The 17,586-nt window shown below is 27.9% G+C and overlaps 1 protein-coding gene across 2 annotated transcripts in view; it reads right to left on the bottom strand.

Moving 5' to 3' along the window:
- Nucleotides 1–4,959: 4,959 nt before the first annotated feature.
- The window catches only part of LOC129610976 (rhoGEF domain-containing protein gxcJ), a 55,112-nt gene continuing 42,485 nt past the window's right edge, over nucleotides 4,960–17,586 (bottom strand). Inside the window, exons 4-9 of one of the 2 annotated variants that reach the window (XM_055523842.1) lie at nucleotides 12,142–12,307; nucleotides 11,924–12,077; nucleotides 11,251–11,393; nucleotides 10,974–11,187; nucleotides 7,095–7,377; nucleotides 4,960–7,031 (exon numbers count right to left, since the gene is read on the bottom strand). In XM_055523842.1, the coding sequence (XP_055379817.1) occupies nucleotides 5,153–7,031; nucleotides 7,095–7,377; nucleotides 10,974–11,187; nucleotides 11,251–11,393; nucleotides 11,924–12,077; nucleotides 12,142–12,307 (2,839 nt within the window). In that variant the 3' untranslated portion in view covers nucleotides 4,960–5,152. Of the gene's footprint in view, nucleotides 7,378–10,973; nucleotides 11,188–11,250; nucleotides 11,394–11,923; nucleotides 12,078–12,141; nucleotides 12,308–17,586 lie in introns of both variants that reach the window. The other variant, XM_055523840.1, reaches the window with a different exon arrangement.

Raw genomic sequence — 17,586 nt, 5'->3', positions numbered from 1 at the left:
TTAATTTTTAAGAAATATAAGAAATAAATTTTTTTAAGGACAAAGGCCACTAAAAAACAGTTAAAAGGCCGCATGCGGCCTTAAGGCCGCAGGTTCCCCATGCCTGCTCTAAATGATGGTATATATTATGTCACTCATTACTGAATCACTCTATATTTGGGATGACGATAGTGTTAAATATCAATTATGGTTTTTTTTGCTGCTTATTGAAATACATACGTTTTTTTTTGGTAGCTCAAAATCGACATTGATTCGTTATTTTGCGTAAATATTTTCTGACTGCATGTAATAAAAGAATAATGCACAAAGTATTTTAAAAAGAAGAATTAGAAAAATTACAAATATTTCTTTTATGAAGGCCACAGTTCTTTATGTTAAAACTCACTCAAAGTTACCTGTCTAAACAATCGAAAAATATTGAGTGAACTCAAAAAATAGTTACTGTTTTATTGATCTGGCAAATGAAATGAAAATTAACTAAAGTTATGGAATATTAAAAATTTCAAATAGAAAACTTTTGTTTTTTTCGTTAAACATAATTTTTAATTCAATAAACTTTGGTCAGTTATATAAAGTAATTTCATATATTTACGGTTTGTAGATGTTTAGAGATATCAAATTGTGATCCTGGTTATGCTGTTGAAGAGTTCTGCTATTAAGTTTAGCCGAGCGACAAAAAAGTATCAAAAATTATGGCAAGAAGTAACTGAGGTTTTCGTGTCTAGGATGGCAGGATTTCGTCTAACGAAATGTACAAGCTACTTGTCTGATTACGGAAAGTTGCTGTGGAAGGAAAATATAGAAGAAAGAGTAAGAAGGGCCACGAGTACGTTATTTACCTCTAAAGGGGCGGCTGGTAGCCACGGAATAGGGAGAGGAAGACGCTGGAGAGGTTGCAGCGAATGTCATATGTGGAACTGACTGTAGCATTGCGTACTGTACCTACTTCGAATTTGGGAGGTTTCATTGGTTTGGACACGGTGAGTGCATTGAGGCCCCAAGCGATAGGTATACTGAGGAGCAGGGATTATACACAGTATACCCCAAGCGACAGGTATACTGAGGAGCAGGGATTAAAAACAGTAGAATGTGGAGGAATATGAAGTGCACGACGTTTGTGTTTGCATGTAGTTTGAGTTTGTTGCGCCATAATTATACCAGCTGGGAGGTTGATTACGGGATTGCGATTCCACAAAGAGAAGATTGGAGTACTGAAGGACTAAACGTACATAAGGGATTGTCCATTTATACAGTTCTACGACAATGGAAGGTCGCGAAAAGTTGGAAATGGAATTATCGATTGGGCTGCCTGATGGACTGCCTGTGAAGAGTTTCCAGAGTGAGGTAGTCTAGTTGGGATGAAAAGAAAACGAAGGTGTTGTTGGGATATAGTAGGGCTAATAGCCAGGGGGTTTGGAACCGCTGCGACGAATACAATATTGCGGACGTGGAGGAAACTCATTATAGAACTCATTTCAACCAAAAAGAATTCCTCACCGCTTTTATTCTGTCCAGATTAAAAAATTAATTTTTGTCTATCTTAGTTATTCTACTACACGCATTTTTGAAAGATATTACATATCTTTGTCACATTTAGTAACGTATATTTTGTTGTCGACAGAGATATAAAAGTTACTGTGAAATAAAAATTAAAAAAAATGAAGACAATGTAATAACAATTAGATATTTCAATAGAAATATTAATAAATTTTGTTAGTTAATATTGCTATTAACATATTTATTAGTGCTTTTGCTACTACTCTTCTTGTGGCATTAAATTTATTGAATATGTATATGAAAATTTCTTTATCCAATGAAAATTTTAAAAAAGTCTAAAAAATGTAAGTCGATTAAAATAAGTTCGTATATAATAGTAAAAACAAAGTTAAAACTTACTATATCTTATAACTCGTATGTACGGATTTATCAATATGGTTCAATCTATCCCTTATATTCCTATAATTTATTGGGTTTTTGGCTAATTTTCTTCATCATTTTCATTGAAGTCAACTCAAAGTCATCATTTTTTCTCTAATATACTAGTTGTTATTTATACTTTTGCATGCCACCAGTTTATTCAAAAACAATTTCCTAACTTCAATAAATTCTTCGAGTTTCGTTTCTTCTTTCATTTAAACAAAAAAATAGCAGAATACCAAAATAATGTCTTGGTTCTTTAATTAATTTGCTTTTTTGAAACATAAACATGAATATTTCAATATTATACATATTTATGTATAATGGTATATCAATATATTAATTAATTTACACATATTTTTATTATATAAGTTACAATTTTATAAATAGAAAATTCTGATATAGTAGAACTAATTTTCAATAGATTATTATTTAAAATACACAATATAGAAATTTCAAACCTTAATAGACAACTTAATTTAAAAACGTATGCATACATACTATATTGTAATTTGTAACCATATAATGTATCTGGTATAAAAATCTGTATATATATATTTTAATAAAAAACTTAATATTTCATTTAGCTGTATGATTCAATATTTATCTTAAAAAAGACACTTCCTTTAAAATTTACTATTAATTCATAAATTTTAAAATGCCATACTTTCTTCTCTAAAGAGAATTTTAATTATTACATCATTAACTTAATATTTAATTAAGTTGAAGTACTATTATTAGCTTACATGTTCTAATGTTGTTGAAAAAAGATACTTGAGTTTTTAAAATATAATTTTAATTATAATTAAAATGCCTTTATACCAATGCATTATTATATTTTGATAATTATGTATCACTTGTTTGTGTTAATTTCAATATTATGCAATATATTTTATTAATTAATTAGTACAGAAAAAACAAATCCGTTAATTAAAAGCCAGTTAATATATCGAATTATATAAATATTTTACTTAGGATTTTTAATTAAACATTAGGCTTTTGATCTGCCCGAATTACTACAGCAAGGTACATATTAAAAAATTGTTTGGTATCATTTCTTTTAATCGCATTTTTAACCTAAATTTGAAAATTATGTGCATTAAATATGTAAAAGCTTTTAAAGCCTTTTTACTACGTTCAGTCTATTTGAATCTTACAAAGAAAAAAATTCAAATTTATTTATATTTTTTGATTTTTTAAAATTGGAAACACCTGATACTAAGTATTAGTTGCTTTTTTTTTGTTTTATAAAATCATTCTGCTTAAATTTTTCGCACTGCTTAAAAAAACAAAATTAGTTTCAGTCGAAAATGATTACTTATAATAAAAAGTTTTAAATAACTTCATGCAATATTCTTAAGTAGGAATCATTATTACTTATGTGGTCACACTATTTATCTGAATATTTTATTAATATTGGTTTTTTTTTTTATTTTTCGAAAAAATCTAGAGTGATGTTAAAATCTACAATGATATTTAGATTAATAAGAGAAATTGCAGTTTGAAATTCAATGTCATAACATCGACTTATATTTTGGTTTAATTTTTCGCATGAAATTTATTTTTGAGTAATTTTATATACTTTTATCTTAAATTTAAAAGGATTTAAAACAATTTTGAACCTGGGCAACCTTTAATTGAACAAAATGAAGAAATAACGTATTAACGTATTGCTATGTATACATAATATGGTGTTTTGAAGTAACTTAATCTATTACTCATCAATATACTGACAAATAAAAAAAAATTAAAGTATCAATTTTTTTCGGATTTTGTTCTTCTTCGATTGCCAATAGATTTAAGACGTTGACATATTAAAAATTAATTCTTTTTATTTTATCAATATACAATAACGACTGAAAATTCGAGCAAACAAAATGTGAAAGTTGAATTAAAAAATTTTAATAAACCAATTCTTTTCTCGAATATCATTAATAAGGCGATCATGTCAATCACGTCAGTCACTTTCTTTACTAATGAAAGACAAATTATTATGCAATTAATTGTGATGAATTTTGTAAAATTTCTAGAAATTTCTAGGAATCCTAGGAATGTACCTTTTTTATATTTATTTAAAGGAAAATTAGTATCCCCAAATAGATTTAAAATAAAGTATTACTACAATGGAATTGGCGTTACATTTTAAGTTTAAATAAAGTTGGGTCAAACCAATGGTTTGTATTGTAGCACTTTTCCCTTCAACAAGGGAAAATTCTGCTTTTAAATACAGTCTATGTATACCTATCACACTATTAAAATTATTTTCATTCATTTACAAAAGTATTTCTAGGATTGCATATATTTAAGATGAACGATTTATGCAGTCTTTGAAATAAAGCAAAAATTAATATAAAGTGGGGTTAACATAATGCTTGATTTTAAGGTTTAATTGTGTGAGTTAAGAAAAATAATTATATTTCTTAATGTTATGGAATTTACCCTTAGCTTTTTGCGTTTATAGAAGTTGAAAAAGCTTGCGGTTTCGGAAATATAAGGTGTCAAAAACTCAAATTTTACAAATTTCAAGAAGCGATAACTTGAGAGGGGGTGGAGATGGAAAAAAATTTTCTTCTAACGAAACGAACTATTTGTTAAGGTCTAAAAGCCCCTAAAAAGCTTCAAGCTTCTACAGGCTGAGGTCTAGAAGAAAAACGACATCAAAAATTTGGTAAAAAAGGACTTTAGATAACTGTAAATTTGAACAAAATTTCAAAAATGCTTATGGTTTCATTGAAACAAATATTTAAAAAAGGCCATTTTTAGGGTTTTGGGAGGGTATAACTTCTAGAGGGGGGAGATAGGTAAAAATTTTGTTCTACAGAAATAAGTTTCTGGTAAAGATCTATGTACGTATTAAATTTCAGCTTTCTATCTTTAAGGGTGTAGAAGTTTTGTAAACAAAAAACGTGTCCATGGACGGACGGACGGACGGACAGAGTGAAACTAATAAGCACTTTTTTTTCAAAAATTTTTTGGAAAAGTGCTAAAAATAAAAAAAAATTTTTATTTTTCTCACTAACTCCACCAAAAAAATTAGGAACAGTTTATGAATACATATTTGCAAAAAATCGTTTCTCAAGTTATTTCTAATTAAACCAATTATCTCATTATTACAAAGAATTGCAAAGAATTGATCATTTTTATATACCTACGTACATATACACAATGTACTCTTATTTAATACGCATATTTTTATTGCTTTAAAAACCCAAATTATTTATATTTTATGTATATCTTATTTATTAAAATTGGAAATTTGCTGAAATACCCAACTTTTATTAGTTTTAATATCTTTTTTGCTATTATTGATTAAGTTTGAAATATTTCCGGGATTTGAACTCGATTTAGAAATTATTCGTTTTGGCTGTAGTGCCAATTGACAGTTACATTTACAATTGATATTATTTGGTGATTTCAAATTGACCATGTTACTATTATTTTTATTATTGTTTTGCTTGCAACTAAGATTATTATGTAAAAATGAAGTCTTTTTTAATAAAGGTGTGTTGACTGTACTGTAAAATTCAAAATGATTTTCTTGACGTCTTTCAATATTATCATCACTGAATATAGCTGAATCTCGAAATTCATTTTCCAGGCAGTTTTCAACACAGTCTTCGTAAGTAAAATCTGTTGAAAACTGTTCTGTATGTGTTTTTAATTTTTGATCGTTATTGTCATGTATTGAATGTTTTTGTGCTGCTAAGGTTGTTTTAGCTCCAGTTGACACGCTATCACTTGATGAAGAAAGAGAAAACACCGAATCTCGTTGATGATTGCTTAAAGAAATTACAGAATTGATAATTGAACATGATTGAAATATAGTTTTGGGATCTGCATAGTCCAGATGAGCCATTCGTTCACCAACTCTATTATGAATATTTTGACGACGGCACATTTCGCTGACATCTGAAACTCTACGTTCCGGTGGCTTTTTTTTAAAAGCTTGATTAATATTATCCACACTTTTAATCATTCGCGGTAAGAATGACGAATCTGTTGCTGGTTTCAATTTTTGAATTAGTGACTTTTGATTTTCTGGTAATACCACATCAATTTGGTTTTTAATTGGAACACTACATATCGTTTCCATAAAATTTCCTTGCGAAACATTTTTTTTTTTTGTAGAGGTTGACGTATTTTCACATTTTGTTAAAGTTTGATAATTAATTCTTGAGTCACTATTTCGTAATGCATCACCAATTTTAATTTCATTAATTAGTGTGTTTTCTAAACTATTAGATTTGTCATATACCAAAGTGACATAATCAGATTCCGGTCTTTGGTTTAGCTTATTTTTGTTTTTGTTTGGTCTATAATATTGCTGAGACTTCGAACGGTTTAAAACTGGCGAAAATTTATAAGGAACGTGAACATTTCGCAATAAGGTCTCATAAACCGGTTCTTCAGCTGGTTCTGGATTAAAAATTTGTCTCTGCGTTAAATGTTTTTCAACTTCAAACGGTGGAGAAGAAGAGGTAGGGGGGGGTGGTGGTGGTGTCGTTAAAATTGATTTTCTCAAATCTGAACTTATTAAAGACCGACCATTATCTATTGATTTTTTGCGTGGCGATTTATTTAAAATTTTTTCGAAATCTTTGCTTCCTTTTATTAAAGCTACAATTATTTCAGCATCTTTTTTTACACTTATTTCACTAAGTATTTTTTCAGAATTCTCATTGTTATCATTATAATTTTGTACAGCTTGTGATTCCTGATATGGCACTAAAAATTCTTTGTTTTCAGATTCATTTGCTTTTTCATGAAGATCAGAACCTGTAATGTCTTTTGACACCTCAAATAAATTTTCTGATGACTCAGTTATTTTCAAAACAGTATTGTTAAATTCTGCAATATCCATGTAAAATGTTGCAGTTTCCTTTTTATTAGCACGATTTTTTTTTATTGTAGCGATACGTTTCGGAATAGTTTTTGTATTGTACATTTTAACTTCAACCTTTTTATTTGATTTCATAGGTTTTTCATGACAACTTATATTTTCGTTATCACTTTTAGCTAAATTTGATATATGCTTCGAACTCTTACTATCTTTGGTATAATTTAATTTTATTTTGATTCCATCATTATTACTATCCTTACAATCTACAACATTCCTGAAATTATTATCACTTTTATCAATATACTGATAATTGTTATTACATTCATCGTCATTATACATTATGTGCAAATTTTCTCCAGTCTCATTCAAATTAAGATTGAAAGCTCTATTTGATAAAGATATTATAAAATTATCATCAATACTTCTATTAGATTCTAATAATTTTGGCTTAATATTATTAAGGATATCAAATGAAGATGAGTTTGTAACAGTTTTACGTTTCATTTTCGATCTATTTCTTATTTCGCTGCGACGGTATTGATTACGACGTTCAAGGTATACTGGTGTAGGTGTTGAAGTATTGAGGGTCCATTTTCTAGCATTTTTATCTGGTGTTCGGTCTACAAAATATACAAAAATTAAATTTATCTCGTGTAGTAGTATGTAATAAAGATTTTTGATTTGCCTTCAAATGCACATGAAATGTAATATTTAGCATCTACTTAAAATATACATATGTATATCACATTTACATTATGTTAACAACTTTTACAGCATTAACATAATCCACATTATTACATTTGCACGGCATTTATGTTATGATTTAAAGTCTTATTTGTGATAGTTTGGTAAGTTTGCTATGAAAGTTAAAAAAAAACAAAACTTTTTTTAAGAAAAATTAATTAAGTTTACATAGTACATAAACATTTTAAACATGTTAAAGCAGCTCGTGTTAAAAAAAATCTAAATTTTAAGCCTTAAATACGAGTTATGGTGAAGTAGTTTTATTAGAGTTATTTAATTACTTTCAAATTGCTAGTAGTTGTGCTATATGAACAGAAGATTTGAAGTGCAATCAAAAAAGAAATCCATAAGTGCTGGCAATGTTATTAGAATTGCTTTCATTCGCTTTAAAATTGTATATGTCTTAAAAATCGATTAATATTTTTATTTAGTACGGGAATTTGTGAAATTTGTTTCGTTGCTAGATGTTAAATGGAACCATTACATACATTTATACATCCGCGTTAATAACACAATAAAAAAAATATTACACATTTTAATAATGTGCTGTATCAAATCTTTGCAAATACATAAAATATAATGTAAATTTTTTTGTTGAAAATTAGAAATAATGCAAAATATTTTCCTTTCAAATATTTAAAAATGTTCATTTTAGATAAAATTGTAGAAACTGTGTATAAATATTAAGAGGAACGTATTTACAGACATGTATAATTAATAATTACGCAACTTTGTTATTAGAAAAATAATTTTAATATTTTTATTTATAATTGCACATTAAATGCTAAAAATTCCAGGGTTACGAGGTCGTGGGAGGAAAACAAAAAATTGTAAACTGCTTTGAAACTGAACAAATAAAATATAAAATAATTTGCTAAACTTAATGAAAAAATTAAAATTTTTTTTTTTTAAGAAAAGAAGAATATTGTACTGTCATTTCACATTGCCCCGAAAGGAATTTTCTTTTAGGAAAGCGACAAAAACGTTTTTAAAAAAGGATAATTAATTATAATGTGAGAAATACAAAATATTTTTGATTACAGACTACAGTTCAAGAACAAAAGGTGTTTTTATTATAATTTGCATTTTAAAACTAAAAAATGTATTTATCTTACCAGAATAAAAACATTCTTTCTGGCAGTGAATCACAAGTTATTATGGTGATACATATTCATTAAGTATATATATATATATATTATACATATATATTGTTATACATATAAGATGATTACACATATATATTATTATACTGTACATATACATAATCAGAAGTGAAAATGTTATTATGAATAATAATAACATTTTCACTTCTGAATATGATATGTACATATGTATATGATTATGTATATTCTGATTATGTATATGAACGAATGTGATTATGAATACTTTGGGAACTTCGAATGCAATTATTATGAGTTTAGTTCTTTCTTTGTATTTAATAATAATGAACAAAAAAAATTATTTAACCGGAAAAAATTTGTAAAATTTACGGTTTATTTTATATTGTGCCATAGCTTCACTTTTTTTGAAAATTCACTTCTTTTGCATTATAGCTAATACAAATCAATCTTTAATGACGTAATTTCAAAAAGAATATGAGAAGTATAATTACGGAGTCGTAGAAAGAGAACAAAAATGAGGGGTGAAACTTTGAATGCTTTGTGTTTTTTGAAACATTATTTTAAAGTAAAAAAAAAAATCGTTTAAAATCATTATACTCGTACAAGTTGATTTAGCAAAAAGTTTGAAGCCACATATCGGGTAGACAGTCGAAAATTAGTATAGTTTTTCTTCAGAACCGTTTTGGAGCTACAGGGATTTTAAGAAAACTTAGCGAAATCCTTTTTTTTTAACTTTTAGCGAATTTTTTTTTAACTTTCTCTTTTGCCTATAATTTTCGTTCCAAAAAAGATAGAAGCTTTAAACAAACAGTTATTAAAAGGGCTGTTATCACAAAAAGATTTTTTAACGTTTTATGACTTAAATTAAAACTTAAGCAGTTGGCCAAAATTCTGTAACGAGCATTTTGGAAATTTAAAAAAATTTTATGAAAAATCGTTTAATAATGTGCTATCCTTTTTTTAAAGCTCTCTAATAGCCCTTTCAAAAACTGTAGCCCCGAAACGGTTCCGTTTGACACTATGCTGCGAACAAAAATTTTACTTAATCTCGACAGCTGTCTCCCCGATGGTATACGGCTCCTAACTTGATGCTGGATCACCCTGCATACCTGAAAAAAAAATGAAATTATCTTAGTTTTCAATAATTTTAAGTAGTTTTTGTTGATTCAATTCCAAATTAGCTCTTATTTGTAGCACGCTTGAAATAATAAACCGTAGTAAAGTGCGTGCGGAATTTTATTCTGAATTAAAGAAATGTAGCTTAAATTTTCTCGCTGCCGCATAAGATCAAAAATTTTAATATTTATAACAATATCATTTATGCCATTTTCGTAACTTAGCTGAAATTTTAGTGTACGGTTTAATTCCGCGGCTTAGAAATTTAAGTTTTATTGTAGAACTTTCAGCGCAGCGTGCATAAACGGTAATCTTAATCTTAATTGTTGAAATTAGTCTACTTATTTTTGTTTTTAGAATAAAAATATTGGATTTGATACATTAGCATTACATTTTATTTCAACTTTTATTTTTCTCAAGAATTCTCGAAAATCTTGATAAAATCTAGGGAAAGATCGGGAATACTTTTTCACTTCTGGAGAAATAAAGAAAGTGAGAAATGAGGACCCGTTTTTAATTTAGACTAATTTTCCAACGTTTGATGTTAATTTCTAATATTCATTTTGTGTTTTTATTGTGTAAAATATTTTAAATTTTATGATTTTATTATTTTAGAAAATTTCAATTCTTGAATATATATTAATTAATATGAACTTAATTTATTTTAAGAGTTGGTAAATTGATTACTATTGAATTATTTTGCTTTTTACATAAAATTTCTACAATTTCATCCTATTTAAACATTTAATTGCTATTTAAATATTATACTAACGTATACTACATACTTTATTAAGTTATTTTTAAACGTTATTAGTTAATATGTATAAATGACACAATATTTAAGTTTTTGTGCTCAAAATTAATTTAAGATTACAAATAAAAATTAATTTCTATAATTTACCTCCAGTAGCTTTCTATACTTTTTGCATTGTTAATCCCCAGACCCAATAATTTTAAATATGAGTTTATTTTTTATAACGTTATTTTTTTGTTTTTAAAAGACTAATTAGTAAAGAAAAATAAAATAATAATAGCAATAAGTTATTGAAATACAATGAATGATATTATAATAGTATTAAAATTAAAATCATTATTTTAAAGGAACAATAATTAACACAAGAAAATTTTTTTTGTTTTAGCCGTAATTTGATACAAAAATCTCATGTTGTTTTTTAGTAAACAAAAAAAAAATTCAAAAACAAAAATGTTAAGATTAATTTTATATTAAAACATACCTTCTTCATCCCCCAATTTAAAAACTAATTCTTTAGCTCTGTTTGGTATATCTAGATTTTCAATTATTACACTCTTAATGTTTTGTGCCCACAATTTTTTCTCATCACGATTTCTGGCAGTTAATTTTGTTAAATGTCTTGGTTCATCATATGGAATCACATTAAAGCTAGTAGGTTCACCTGGCAAATGTTCAGTCAACATTAAATTATTACGCTAAAAATTGAAGATATAATTTTCTTAAGTTAAAACTTCAACAAAACAATGATTTTTACTTACGTAAATGTAAGATTTAAATTGCAAGCGATTGTCTTCTTTAGGCTTAGTTATAATTAACATTGTTTCAAATAAAAAGATCATTCGACGTTTACCATTTTCCATCAATGAACCCTCCAAACGTAGTTCACCCAATACTGTTAGTTCTGTAATATTTTCCAAAAAATTTATTAAAAATTTAATTAATGTGTACGTACTCTTTTTACTTTTTTTAAAGTTAATTTTAATATTTTACAAAACTTTATTTATACAGTATTTTAATTTTTATTTTAATATAGATGGATATTGCTAAATCTACTCAGAACTGACGTGGAGAATGAATATAGATATACACAACATTTATGTTGGTATGGCTATATAATATAATATCTTTTCGTTAAAGAGAGTGTTTGAAACCATCTATATGGATTCTAACGAAACATATTTAGTAGGTACAATAACAAACCAAACCCCATACAATTGGAGAGAAGAATATAATTTTGAATCATAATTTTACAAGTACATTCACTTATTTGTGCACATTTATTTAATTATTTTTTCTTATAATACAATATCAACTCTTCTTAAATATTTTACATACACAAAATTATTTACATATGTAATTTAATTTATAATTTTAAATTGTTTATAAAATATTTGTTAACTTTAATAATTCAAGACATTTTTTTAAACAAACCTGGTCCTAACCAACCATCTAAAATCCCCGATAATTCTTTAACACGATTCTGTTGTTCTAGTTTTCTTTTAACTTGATCGATATTTCTTGCAACTTCTTTCATAATTTCATGTGCTTTTGTTGTTTCTGGATTGTCGCAATATTTCCGAACGTTCTATAAATGTATAAGGTTATTTTTCTGTTAATGCAACCAATTTATTTGTAAAAAATGTAATTACGCCTAAAAGTAAGTGATATTTTAAAATCCTTTGAACTGGTTTTAGTAAATATGACCCAAGCGGCAATGTATGTTGCAATTGCTTCTGTGTTGATGTTAATAAGGCATTTGTTTGCGATGCTTGTAAAAGACTTGTTAACAGTGATATTGCTGCAGGATAACTTGTGCTAAAACAAGGTTATTAACATTATTTACATTAAAATTGCAGTTCTGCAATATATTTTTTATAACAATTTTTCAAGCTTGAAACTGAATATTAAATTAGCTAGAGTTTTTTGAATGTATAAAATATGCTGATAAGAAGTCAAGCCAAGAAAAGAATATGTTCTTATCAATTATGCTCTTATCTTGGTTTGACTTTCAATTAGGCTTGGCTTCTTATGCAGTCGAAAAGTAGATATAAAATATTTCTGTTGGATAACAATTAGAAGACATAACAATCTTTTTTGAAAAATGTTAATTAGACGTTCAAAACTTATTGTATAAGTTTACATGGTATCATAGATAGTCATGCCCCAGCTTTATTTTGCCATAGAGTTTTTAATTAGGTAACTAGCCTACCGTAGTTTGTTTTCCTTTGTATTAAATTTTAAAGGTTATTAATATTTATTGCTTATTTTTCTTAGTTTAATATCGAGTATTATGGATATTTGAAAATTGTATACTAATTTTTTTGTTATTATAAGTATTGTGTGTATTAAGCTATAATAATTATACCCGTACGAACGTATGTTCGAAGGGTATACTAAATTTGCCTTACCGTTTGTAACGCTAAGAAATAACGGTGTTAGATATAGACTCAAGTGTATGATTTTGATCAGCATCAAATTCTGAGTTGATTTAGCTTTGTCTGTCCGTCCGTCCGTCCGTCCGTCCGTCCGTCCCAACGATAACTCAAAAACTAATTGAGCTAAGTTCACCAAATTTTCGCAAATGATTTATTGTAGTAAGTGCCAGAACCCTATTTAAATTGGACATGATCGGGGTACCGGTTCGGGTAGCTGCCATACAGCTTCAAAATTTATTTGGCTATATCTCAGAAACTATAAAAGCTATGGTATTGAAATTTCACACAAACGAATATATTAGTAGGGCCAATATGCCACATAAAAGTCGTTGAAATTACCTGGCTCCTTCTGGTACCTGCCATACAACTTCAAAAGTTATTTGGCTATATCTCAGGAGCTATAAAAGCTGTGATATTGAGATTTCACACAAGTGAATATATTAGTAGGGCCGATGTGCTTGATAAAATTCGCTAAAATTTCTTGGCTCTTTCTGGTAGCTGCCATACAACTTCAATAGTAGTTTGGCACAACCAGTATTTTGAAAAACACATAGTACTGAAATTTTGCATAAATTAATATGGTAATACGGCAACTTAAAGTCATAGTCTGCCCCATAGTTAAACGGCACATTAGATATTCGCACATAGGATAACAAATTCGTACGTAGAGTTGACAAGGTCAACTCTATTTTTTTTCTCGTATTCAATATAATTTTATAGTGGAGGTCAGAAATTTTACTAACATTTTATAATTTTGGTAATTTTTTATTGACATCTATATAACATAATTCAATAAATATTCAATAAAAGTATTACTTTATAATTATTATGATTTAGCTTGAGATATCTATATCAATTATTTTGCTATGCTATATGTCACGCTTTAAAAAAAATACTAATTGAATTTTTAGACCAATTTTTTACTTCTTAATAATAGAACTAGCGCTAAACACACAGCAAAATTATTTTTCTTGTACATATTTAAGAGTTTATGCAGAAGTCAATAATCTAGCCGCAAGTCGTAATATGCCATGAATCCTTCAGTAAATAAAACACTGAAAAAACGCATATCTAAGTGGTCATTAACCATTTTCAAGATCATATTTGTGCTTTGTACATAAAATATTTGATGATTACATAATGAAACATAAACATATTTCAATACTTCTTGTAGTAGAACATGTTAAAATTAGTGCTATAATTGGACAAAATAAAACTAAAAGGAAAATAATATAGGCAACTTCCTTGATAATTAAATTATGAAATATGAATATTGTAATAAAAATTCAGATGACGGTAAAAATGCTGCAGGCGTTTTTATTGATCTATAGAAGGCGTTCGACTGTGTCAACCGTGAAATACTTTTAAAAAAGCTTCAATTGCTAAATTGCTCTACCAATCAGGCGAAGTATTTCAAATCATATCTATCCAGTCGTTAACAGGCGGTTCGTATAGGTAATGTGTGTGATACTTTCAAAACCATACTGGGACCCGGCTAATTTAGACTTTATATTAATGATATGGCAAAACTACATCTCAAAGGATCAATGCAACTCTACGCAGACGATGCTGTTTTAAAATATGCAGAAAGTGATGATTGACAATTAAAATTTTCAATTGAGGAAGACTTAAAATTAATAAAAAAATGGCTAAAAGAATATCATTTTTCAATTAATATAAAAAAACTAAAGTCATGGTCTTTGAAAATTAAGAAAGGTTGTCTGGGTTAAAAATTGCAATTTTTTTTTAAAGCATTTCTCGGATGGAATTTACCAATTGATTTTTTTTTTAAATTTAAGTTTTAAATTAAAAAAACAGTAGAATCAGTAAAGCTAAAAGTATTAACGAATTTCCCTCACACAAATAATTTCCAACACCTCTTCCATTTAAACTCCATATAAATTAGGAATTTCTCTGAGCTTGGTGGCCTGATAGATATAATATGGAATTACTTCGATAACATTTTTATGTAATTTTTTTTAACGTTCTCCAAATGCAACATTTCGGAAAATAGCTTCAACTTATTGGCCTGATAAATATAATCACTAGTAAAACTAATTTGGAAACAGTATGTATATTTATAAAAATGTTTTGAATTATATTCAAAATTAAAATGAATTGGTGGGGAAAACTTTTAAGTGAAAATTGGAAATTCTTGAAATTAAAAATTTGAGTTTTCTTTGCTACTTTCAGAGAATTTGGTTAGCATAAAGCGAGCCTCTCATAAGAGCTAAATTCGCATTTCTAAATTTACCTAAAATTTGTGAGAAATATTTAAACGGCATTTTGGTAGTCTTATGTAACATATAAGCTAAACTAGACAATGTCTTGCGGTTGGTTATGCGTTGACCATATCAGTTTCTTTTTATGTTAATCAACATAATGTCTGCTAAGTATATTACAACATACGAGTATTACTAGAAGTTCTTAACGCGAATCACACTAATTTCAAATATTTTTGAAAACAGTAAGACAAAATTAGCACGTTGAGCTTCATGACACGTAATACATAGAGACTCAACGTGTCGAAAAATGAATGTATGTACGTTAGTAATTCATTTATTGAGGAAAGGAAAATTAAAAATTAGATAAGGGAAGCTGTTGACTCGCAAGATATCAAAAATTAGGTTCCATATAAACTGCACATAATAACTAACATATGTTAGTTATATCCTTTGCAAGCATTATGCTAATTTACATAAAAAAGAAAAAATTGATATGATCAACACATAACTGACTGCAAAGCATGCCTTTTAAATACTTCTTATAAATTTTAGGGAGGCTAGTATGCTTTAAGTTAACATACCTAGAAAAATATAAATTTAGCTCTTACCGGAGGCTCATTTTAGTCTAACCATTTGGTCCCCGAAAAATTCGGCAATTAGTTTGCTACAGAACTCAAACTTTTAGTTGAGTTTTGAGTTAACATCCCGAATGCAAACATTAAATTTCACGGAAATTGGGTGTTTTTTTCTCTTTATATGCGCAAAAAAGTAAACTTGGCCCGTATATTTTGTTTTATTTACTTTATATTTGCATTAACTCGGATGTGTCGATTACCACCACTGAAAACAAATTCAACCCTAATTATTATATACATATATACACATTTACATAATATACATTATTACCGAGCGTATTGTGTATATAATAAGTAGGTTATGTGATGGCAAAAAATTTTGCATATCGAATTTTCGGTGGGAACGCACTTTTTCATGGTAATTGGTAGGGAAATGTAAATAAGCTAATTTTGTCATCCTGTCGGTCTGTCTGTCTGTGTGTGTACGCGTGTATCTCAAGTTCGGCTGAACCGATTTTGATGAAATTTTATATTTAAGTTTATTTCGACTATGGGACAGATTGATCAACTTTTGGGATATGTCAGGCTCCGGAAACTGCAGGTTTTAGCGGGCCTGTTTTATCGAAAACAGGAACTGCACTGCTGTTACCGAAACAAACTATACCAAGTATTTCAAGGAATTCGGGTAGCACAAAGCGAAACTCTACTAAGAGCCAAATTTTCATTTTTCTAGGTGTGTTAACTAAAAGCTTACTAATTGGAAGGAATTATTAAATAGTCATTTTTATAATATTCTGTAACACTTTCACTTAACTAGACAGTACACATTGCTGTCGGTTATGTGCTGATCACGTCAGATTTTTTTTCTGTTACATTATAATATAAATGCATAAAAAACTTTTTCGGCTACTTACGTTTATGAGTAAAACCAAACATAAAAAAAACTTTTCTGAGTGTTACTTTATTTCATATGCGTTATTATGAACAGGAATGTCGTTTGACTTTTTGGACGGAGAGCGAAGATATTCAAAAAAGGGAGTCATTTTCAAAAAAGTGGAGATAATTCCCATATTAATAAAAAAACAATTTACAATACTTCAAAATTTCTTACCGTTGGTTAAATAAGATCACAACTTGGTTCCTAGCTTTTCGCATTAATATTTTTAAATAATTCTTTTGAATTTAAAATGCTGCTCACCATTTCAACATAAAACGAGTTTCTCAATTTGGTTTTAATCAAATTAACAGAAGAAAATACCCTTTCAGCTGTCGCACTACAGTAAAAAATTCTACAGCACTACAAAAAACTTCTATACAAACATTTCATCTGTTGACGTTCACGAATTGTCCTAAGTTTGGTTATTTAATACTTGAATTGACTAATTGATTAACTTAACTACAAAAAGATGGGTGGCGACTTCTGAATTAGCAGAAAAAGGTATGCGTTCATAATTTCGTTAACTAAGGTTTTGTGAGCAAATTTTTAAATATTTCAAAAAACGTTTCAACTGAAAAACTTTTCAAGAATAATTATCAATATTTTTTTTTAGGTCTGAGTGAGGGAAAAACAAAATCGGAGCCAAATGGATCCGTTGGGAGTCAAACAGCGGCCCTGATTATGGTTCATGAACGAATTATATTTCTTTGCTGATTATTTCTGTTTTCTTTTTTTATGTTATTCTCCCAAAGAGAAAGAATATAAGTGAAAATACTTGATAATTGCACCATCGGATTTGTCTTGTATAATATAATATAGATGTTAGTTTATATGTTTACAAGACAAATAACAACAGTGACAACAACAACAACGACACTAAGGACAACATACAACCACTTAGTGCTCAAGGGTCTTCGGAACC

Source organism: Condylostylus longicornis, unplaced genomic scaffold (genome assembly GCF_029603195.1).
Source record: "Condylostylus longicornis isolate FDR11 unplaced genomic scaffold, ASM2960319v2 ptg000048l, whole genome shotgun sequence".
Classification (NCBI taxonomy): domain Eukaryota; kingdom Metazoa; phylum Arthropoda; class Insecta; order Diptera; family Dolichopodidae; genus Condylostylus; species Condylostylus longicornis.
The sequence above is the reverse complement of the archived record's forward strand: the minus strand, read 5'-3'. Positions and strand labels throughout refer to the sequence as shown.